The 9,182-nt window shown below is 44.1% G+C and overlaps 1 protein-coding gene and 1 non-coding gene across 2 annotated transcripts; one reads left to right on the forward strand and one right to left on the reverse strand.

The window, feature by feature from the left end:
- Positions 1 to 751: 751 nt before the first annotated feature.
- Trnaq-cug lies at positions 752 to 823 on the forward strand. The gene has a single exon. It is a non-coding gene; the product is annotated as a tRNA-Gln (tRNA).
- Positions 824 to 1,337: 514 nt separating this feature from the next.
- Positions 1,338 to 5,518, reverse strand: LOC121592913. Its single transcript, XM_041914822.1, has 3 exons — positions 4,949 to 5,518; positions 3,272 to 3,569; positions 1,338 to 3,082 (listed from the first exon to the last, which is right to left on the reverse strand). Exons 1-3 carry the CDS (start codon positions 5,251 to 5,253, stop codon positions 2,012 to 2,014), a joined length of 1,674 nt encoding a protein of 557 aa, XP_041770756.1. The 5' UTR covers positions 5,254 to 5,518; the 3' UTR covers positions 1,338 to 2,011.
- Positions 5,519 to 9,182: the final 3,664 nt, after the last annotated feature.

The raw sequence follows: 9,182 nt of genomic DNA on the forward strand, positions 1-9,182 counted from the left end.
AGTTTGACTTGACATTCAATTCCCCATTTTTTCCTTTCAATCGAGAACACAACCCCTTTTCCCCGGGACACAGAACAACATCGATGGTACAAACATACACACACAGATACACGTAAACTTTTTTCCGTAAGCCACCGAACCGTTTCCGAACCGGTGGCATAAATCAACTTTATTAGATTCGCCCCATGAATAACGAGCGAAAAAATCGAATTTAGAACCTGAGATTTTTAAAACAAACTTTTTCACTGCCATCATCGTTACGAGTTTGGATATGCGCGCGGCCTCCGAGTTCCTCCTATGTCCTCCCGTCAAGCCGGTGAATTATGATAAATCGAATCGAGCTAGCCCCGAACGGTGAGAACCAGCGCGGGTGGGTGGGAGATTGTGAGATCACTGGAACAAAACACCCAACCTCCTACCGACTAGTGTTGCCGTTTCAATCGTTGAACAGTTTCGCGTAAAAATGAGTTTACACGCATTGATAAATCGGTAAACAGAGGGAGAGGAGTTGGAGTAGAAGATTGGCAGCAGGAATCTCGCCACATAAGCCCGTCGTTATTCTCCAACATTAGCAGCAGCAGCAGCATAAAGATAGGGTTATGGTAATGGGTGTGCAGATAAACGAAAACCGAATAATGAAATTGAATAATAGAATCAACACATTCGATCGTTGTTAATTCGTTTTCGAGAAAAATTAGGCGGCCAAGCCGCACCCAACAAAATGGCTAATTTTAGGCTCATCTGCAAGTCGGGTTCCATGGTGTAATGGTTAGCACTTTGGACTCTGAATCCAACGATCCGAGTTCAAATCTCGGTGGAACCTACCAAATAGAAAAGTTTTTTTTCTATTGTTTATTATCGCATAACGAGGTCAGTACTGTGAGTCACTAGTTATACAAAAAAAAACTCGTTACTCGTAAAAATTCGTTTCATGTAATTTGTATGATGAGAAAAAAAAATCATACCAGGGCTAATAAAACAATGCTAAAACAGTACACTTTTGTCTTTATGACAGAAAATCCAATAGAAAAAAATGTGTATATTGCCAATGCCAATGTTATAATTTTTCCAATTATTTTTTCACTCCAACAACATTAGCGGTCGTGAATCAAAAAAAAGTTCGGGTTTTTTAATTTAATAAAACTAGTCTCTACTTTCCAATTGACAAAAGATTTGTCAAACAAACTAGTACATTCTCCTAGAATAGAATTTCAAAAATAATTCAAAAAACTTTTCATTTTCTTTCTAACTGAATAAATGTAGATTTTCTTTAAAAAAAAGAACTTGTAATTCTGAACAATTTATGTGAATCATCTCATAAGATCAAGGGACATCGTTCCTCCTAACTCATTTTCAAACATTTAAAATTAATAATTTTATTTGGAAATCTTATTTGTCTAGCAAACAACCTACATTTTAGCTTCAAACGCATCCAAAATCGTAAGTGTTTGGAATTCACTAAGTCATACAGTATCTCCGGTACTACCTGTACCGGCAAAAGCTTAGATTTATTCTCTGTTAACAGCAATCCCGATGAACGATGAACGCCCAGTAAATTGTGTCCGAGAAGTAATGTACTCTTCAATTTTCTGCCAAATTTCAAAGCACCACTAAAAGAGTCAACAAAGCCGGATGCAACCGGTAGAAGTACCCAAACACACTTTCCCTGAGTCCCCAAGCGCCTGCTGGGATGTCATCTTTTTTAATCGTCTATTCATCACCTTACACCAACACCAACTTTCCCTCTGCCATTCTCTCTCTCTCTCTCTCTCTCTCTCTCTCTCTCTCTCTCTCTCTCTCTCTCTCCGTCTGCTTGCTTCCCCGATGGTCAGTTTCGGTCGTTGCCAAACGGCAACGTTGAATGAATTTTATTTACGAAACCACTCCACTGACTAGTTAGTTTGTCGACTTAAGCTACTGTCAACACACTGTCCACACATCTGCTCCCCCCCTCCCTCGCTCCACTCCTCATGGGCGAGAGATGTAAATGGCGACCATGCTATTACGCTTCCTAGTCCCGTCGCATAATACTTTCGATGGTGAAATTGCTCGACTTTAAGCCACCAACTTTCGTGCGAACCGGTACGGTCACTGTAACCGGTGAGCCAGCTTTCGGACTTTCACGCCGGCCGGGCGAGAGCCGGGCACTGTTTACACTGGGGCAGCAGTACGCTGTTACCGGCGAGCTGGACGATCCGGACGCTCTGACGGATGCTGCTGCTGCTACCGATGTCGGAAGTGTCGGTTTCGATGCGCTTTCAGGTGTGCACAAACCATCACCGGCCGGGGCAGTCGCAAATCCCGTTTGATCCGGACTGACCGTTCGGAACGGCCGTTCGCCCGAGTGAGAACTTTGCCGATCGGGACTGGTGGTACACGAGAAAGGTGACGTTAGCTCGCAGCCTCTAACACGCAATCCACTCAGCTCGCCCAGCAGCAAAGCGTCCAGCGTGTGGGCCGTGAAGCGCACCGTCGATGGGAACTGTTGGTTCAAGCAATTATCACTTTTCCTCGCACGTGCGCTTAATTCCATCCTCGGATGTCGCTCGCCGGCCGGATTTAGTGCGTTAAGTTCATTTTCGTACTCGCCCTCGGAATGTGTGCCACTCGGGAAGTGTTCCAAGAACTCTACTTCATCTCCACCGTCGATGGAGGGAACCGTTTCCTCGTCGCTCCGGTGCTTGATGTGGTGGCATCCTGAAGAAGGTGACCATCTTCCACGCTGGTGGCCCACTCCATCCCGGGCTCCGCTCGTATCGGCTAATGAAGTTGTGTCAAGGGAAGACGTCGGCGAATCACCTGCTACCAGCCCATCGGCCAGCAGCGCTGCTGATGAGGATGCCCCGTGGACATAACCACCGTGAGGGTGATGGTAGCAGCCGGAACCAAGCAAGAGCAGAGCCGGATCGGCCAGCTCCGGAGACTGCTGCTGCCGCTGCTGTATCAAATCACTTCGCACTATCAGATGATGAAGATCGGTGCCCTCGTTTCGTCGACCGTGGGGCTGTGGTGGCAGGTGCGTTACCGTTGACGGGCTCATAAAGTCTCCGGTCGGTGGAAAGGCCAGCGCAAACGGTGAACCCTGCGAGGGAAACAGAGGGGAAAAGAAACGGAAACTGTACAAACCGCGGAACTGCATACGATAAGCATCGGCAGGCAGGCCTGTATGCTCCCCTTGCGTTCTATTTTTTTATATCCCCTACTATCTCCCAGCTCCACGGTGAAATAGAGCATCCGTCCTTTATTTATCTACCACATCCGACCGCCTTACCTGAAAGTGGCCGTTCAGGATCAATTTTGCGTTGCGCTGTCGGCGGGTACGACGGCGCCGGTAATTGCCCTGCTCAAACATATCGTTTGCCGACGGGTCCAGCATCCAGTAGCTACCTTTGCCGCCTGCTCCTGCATTACCACCACCACCTTCACCACCGTCCCCGTCGGACGATTGGCCCTTGCCACCGGCTCCGGACGCTTTTTCCCGCGGTACCTTAATGAAACAGTCGTTCAGCGAGAGATTGTGCCGGATGGAGTTCTGCCAGCCCTGGCGATTTTCGCGATAGTACGGAAAGCTGCAAGAAGATACGCGGATATGCGGAGGCGAAAACGGAAGATACCATACGTGAACGAAGGGTGGCAGGTACTGGGTTTGAGGAGACTAATTGGATGAGTAGCAAGAAGCACGGGCGGAGAGATGTGGTGGATTTTATCAACACAGAATGCCACCGTATTAAATCGTTGCATATCATATAAGCACCTTATCGTGCATATTTTAAAATATTTTTCTAATTCGATTACTAAAACCAGAGATTGTTAATAGTTCCAGACATATGCGTGTGTACAGAACGATTGGAAAAATTCTCATTAAAAAAACCAAATAACTTTTCTAAACAAAATATTATTCCAATGCAGGTCATGCTCATCAAATATACAGGTTGTCCCCAAGATATGCTATTAATGCGAACCGTGAAGAAATCGCGTATCTCGAATTCCCGAGTAAGTCGTATTTTGCGGGTTTCACTCAAAATATTACTAGTTTTTGTGCAACTTTAAGCAATGAATTTTAAGCACTAAATCATTTATTTGCTATAATTCTTATCCTATTTTTTTTATTTTGTACCTTTTTGAATGATTTCAAAGCTTTATCAAAATGGAATCTGTTTTACATTTGACTATGTTCTGTTAAATCAGTGCAATTTTCCCAAAGAACTGTCAAATTAAGAAAACCGCTTATTTACGGATCCGCGTATAAAAAGTACCGCGTAGTTCGGGGACCACATGTACATGATAATGGTACTACTAGTAGTAATAGTAGTAAACGTAAAAAAATTAAATTCGAAATATAAAATGTAATTATTTTTTGTGATGGTGGGGTTCTTCGCTAAAGCCTTCCTCATTAAATTTTAATGTTTAGCAATGTTTGCTGGGCTTTTTGATTTAAATTTTGATTTGGATTTCGATTTAAAGTTATACTAGCAGCGTCATAAAAAAATACACAGTTCTCGACTTACGCGGACTCGGAGATACGTGGTTTTCTAAATTTGACAGATAAGTACAATTTGCTTCAAGAATTGTTCAATGCATTGTAAATTGCATTTTTGCAACTGAATTGAATCCGCTTAAAAGTAAAAAAAAACAGTATGTTTTGCATATATACATCAAAACTAAAATATATACACAAAAAAAACCTTGAAAAACTCTTCTAGTTTGTTCAAACCAATTTCAAATACTTAAACATGAATTTCCAATATAGAGAAATGATATTTAATTTTCCAAGTAATATTCTAATCAGAACTTTTACTTCGCTAAATCTAACATTTGCTTGCCAAATAAATCTAAAAAAATGTTCGCAATCCAAATTATTTTAATGTAATTGACCAATATTGTTTATAAAAGTGACTGCTGTTTTGCTATCTTCTGCCCAACTTTGATTTAAAAAAATCGTACTTACTTATCCATAATGTACTTATAGATTCCGCTTAGTGTTAGCCGCTGGTTCGGTGCACTACTGATCGCCATGGCTATCAGGGCAATGTAGGAGAAGGGTGGCTTTTCCGGCCGATGGACCGACTTCAGGAACGAGAACGGCAGTGACCAATTGTTCAGCCCAAAGTACGACTGGCCCAGCGTGGCCGCACTGTGCTCCGGATGGGGCAGGTAGCGTCCACCTGAGTGCTGACTGCCGAACAGTGCCAGATCGTGGTTGAGGCTTTGGATCTGCTGTATTGCTGCCGCATAAGAGCTGTACGGTAGCATTCCGACGGATTTCGGGGACGTTTTCCGGTTTCGACCACAAAGATTTTCTCGTTGATAATCCAACACAGTATTTGGAATCACTAAAAAATATTGCAGATCGAGTTTCCCGAATACTGTACACTTAACACAAACTCAATAACAACACTTAATGAATAAATCCACTCGTCTAAGAACAGTTCGGCCTCACGCAATTGAGATGTTACTCGAGAGGTTGACCTTTACTCACAAATGTTCACTCAACAAGAACACGGCGCAATGCGTCTCACACGAGATGAAGCAAGCGACTAAAATCCTGCGTCTCCGTAAACCACACAACGGGCCAACCCTCCTAACGCCATTGCGCGCCAGTTCGCGCATCGTTAACAGTGGCTTACGCCCCCTTAGGGCCGCTGCTGACGACGATGATGAAGATCCAAAACAACGCCATCGACCGCACGCAAAACCATCCCTTCCATACCCCACCTCCACCCGGGACGCGACTTAACCCGCACGCACACACACACAGCATCTATTTATTTTATGCAAAACAGAAACAACTACTTTCATCTTTCATAAACACACGGCACCTTCGACAATCCCGCTTAGCGCGATCGGGGAAAAGGATCTACACCTCCGAAGCGAAGAGCACCCGCGCGCACAACCAACCGACCCACCGACCGATCGTTCCCATAAAAAAACGGTAACTCATCCCATCGCCGCATTATTTATGCTTTACACTACATCCAGCGTCGTAAACGTGCAATCCAACGTGCAGCGATGCGCGAAGGATGAGAATTGTACCGTTTTATTGCGTTTTGATTTTTCCTCTTCCCGCGTGGAAGATTTCCATTACCGAATTTTCACTTGCAGTACGCTATCTCGCTCTCTCTTTCTCTATTTTCTCTGGCCCCTTTTCCTCGGAAGTCACCCGATCTGATGTGTCTTTTGCGTAAACGGAACGGGCGCCTGCGCACGAACACACTGCGCATACGTGTTTATTACGAAGGCGGACGCGACCCGCGGTTTATGACTTCCTTTCCCGTTTACCGAAGCGATCCGTGCCGCCGTGTCGATCGCGGATCACTGCCATTTGGCTCCGCCCATCTATTTATTTAGAATTTCCACGACCACAGAAAATTCTCATTTTCCAATGGGTACCGGTGGATCCTTTCTACCGTGGCAAATGGATTGTTTTGCTTTTGCCAGTGTGGAAAGGTAGGTATGGGGGAGAGGTTTCGCCATAAGCCGATCTATGATTTGTGGTCGATGATGAGTGGGGATTAAAAATGGTGCCACATTGACGGAAGCAACTTTCTATTTCGATCTGTTTTTGTAAGAATTTAAAAGATAATTTATTGCCTTTTCTTGCGAGGTTCTTTATGTATTTTTTTTTCGGGGGAAAATCTGTTTCGAATTCTTGTTCAATGTATTCCAGATTTGAGTGCTCTTCTCAAAAAACACCAAAAGGTGGCCTTTTTTTGAGGATCTCCATCTACAAACAGATTGATATGAGAAATCTTAACGCATTGTTTTGTTGGATCATTTAAATATACCTAAGGGAATGCAATTTCATGTCGTTAACCTTCCCTTTTGGGCGCAACCTATTGCATACTTAAATCAATACTCTAGTAGATCATTTATATTAGGCCAATAGAGCAATCCAAGGGCCTTCATCCCAAAGAGAAGAGTCGAAAGTAAAGGTTATCCTTAACATGGTATATTTTTTACTTTTTTCATGGCACTGTTACTTAAAATCATTGTATATTAATTATTAAATCGAAGGACTTCATAAGCCTATTAGAATAGATTAGATTTGATATTTGATTTAGACTCACACTTAGCAATTACAAAGACGCTAAATATTCAGACGAAGAAAATTAATAAGGGACAACACATCGGCAACCGTCAAGCCAGGCTCGTACGCATCAGATGCCGCGTTAAGATTCATATAAGGTCCTTGTCTCCGGGATGGCCAGCAGTACTCGAGGTCGAAGGGTTCTAGCAGGCACGTACAGATGAACCGACGAGAGCAATGCCAGGCAGTTAATGCTATCATTGAGAAGCCCAACGATGACAGCTAGCCTGTTGTATTCGGTCGTCGAGTTGCGGCAAGCCGAGTAACAAACAGCTTTTCGCGTAGTCTTGGTTGCTCTCCCACAAACGGACCGCGAAACGGGTAACCCTACGCTGGATGGACTCCAATTGCGTCATTCCCCCCGAGCAGAGAAGGATAACCATGCAACATACTCCATACTCCTGGCTGGCATACTCCAACACTGACCGAATAAGTGCACAATAAATCGTTTTGGGTAGGTAGGGATAGGTCATAGAGCTCGCGAGTCATGTTAACGACCAGTCCTAGCAATTGGATACATTTTTCTTCAATTTTTCCATTTCCAATATATTTAAGTTTCACAATTTCCTGTTGTGCAGGTTTATAATAATGTTACTAAAGGTTAATACTACTAAAAACCCCATAACGAAATCTAAAATGAAGATCTTACCTTTCTTCCCATGATTACACTTCCAAAACCACTTCACCGTTCTTGCCTTGAATCAAATCTTCACAATATTCACTTTCCCGCGTTTCACTTTGATGTTGCTACCAGTTGCAAATTTTCACCCTGCAAAAACATCCGCCCACAAGTCACAGGCCTCTGCCGTCTTTGGCATTCACGCGTAATGCCACCGTTCTACTGTTTACTCATCAACTCCTCCACGAGCGCACCATGGCCATCAACGCCACCAACAATCGGCCAATCCCGGCCGCAGCCTTTGAAGTCAATCGATCAGCCGTTAACATCCGGCCAGTCGAAGTCGAAGTTCCACATTCTTTAGCACCTCTTCCGACAACAGCAACAACATAAAAAGTGCCGGGAAAACACCGGCATTTACAACGGCAACTCATTAGCAAACGGCCAAAGCCATACACACCGTTGGAGTTGGGAAAAAAACGGCTGGGCGGTTTCCTTTTTATGCCAGTGCCGGGCCAGTCTTTTAATCTTTCAAGATGTACTTTAAACCCCGCAAAGTGTACTGGAAATAAACAAAACATTCATCATAATAAACACCTGTACGGTTGGCCCCCGTACCCTCGGAGCTCCTTTGGGGAAAAGCAGGGCTCCTTTGCTTGATGATCTGCTTCAAAAGGAGCAAAATACTTCAAAACATCGTTTTTCTTCGAATCACGTCTTTAAAAGGTCTGAAAACACACGCACCCACTGGTCTCTGGTTTGGCCTATTAGCAGTTGTTTGTAGCTCTTCCATATTCCCCACTAACATTCAGCGTCACAGCAATGCAAACCCATTTGGTTGGGATCAACCAGATCTGTGTGTAGCCCGTTTAGTGCATGATCAAAGACACTTAAATTACGCTTCTTTTTAACAATCATGTTTTTTGGTATATTGGTTATTTGTAGGAATATTCTTCCCAAGCAGTGGCTCTGTCAATCAACCAATCGTGTTCCCATTCTGCATTTGCATCACTTTGAGTGCCCGTCAATATTTCCAACACGCTTTCCGACGTCTTAAACCCATCCCGATGCCCTTGGCCGACTGCGTACGTTTATGGCCTCTGTTCCAGGCGATGTCTTACGTCGGCTAATCTTTTTGTAGCGCCACCGTCATCCGTCCAGGTTCGTTCCACAGATTTTCCACACGTTCTTTACTGTTCTTGCTACCCTTCCTACTCCTTACACTTTATTGCATTTTATGTTCACGGGTTTACAGCGCTTTCACTGCTCTCCAGCGCACAGAGAACGCACAGTGATGATATATTATTTGTTTATGAACATGTCCCTATGATCCCTTCCGCAGGCTCCGGTTTGGTGCAGCGACAAATTTGTAAATCCATTGCACATGCGGTAAAGTTCACTTACGAGCGTGCACATCCTGGTTGTTTTTTCCTATTTGTTCGTCTTTTTATTGTCCTTTTACTGCGGTTACGTTCC

The sequence above is a fragment of the Anopheles merus genome, chromosome 2L (assembly GCF_017562075.2).
Source record: "Anopheles merus strain MAF chromosome 2L, AmerM5.1, whole genome shotgun sequence".
Classification (NCBI taxonomy): domain Eukaryota; kingdom Metazoa; phylum Arthropoda; class Insecta; order Diptera; family Culicidae; genus Anopheles; species Anopheles merus.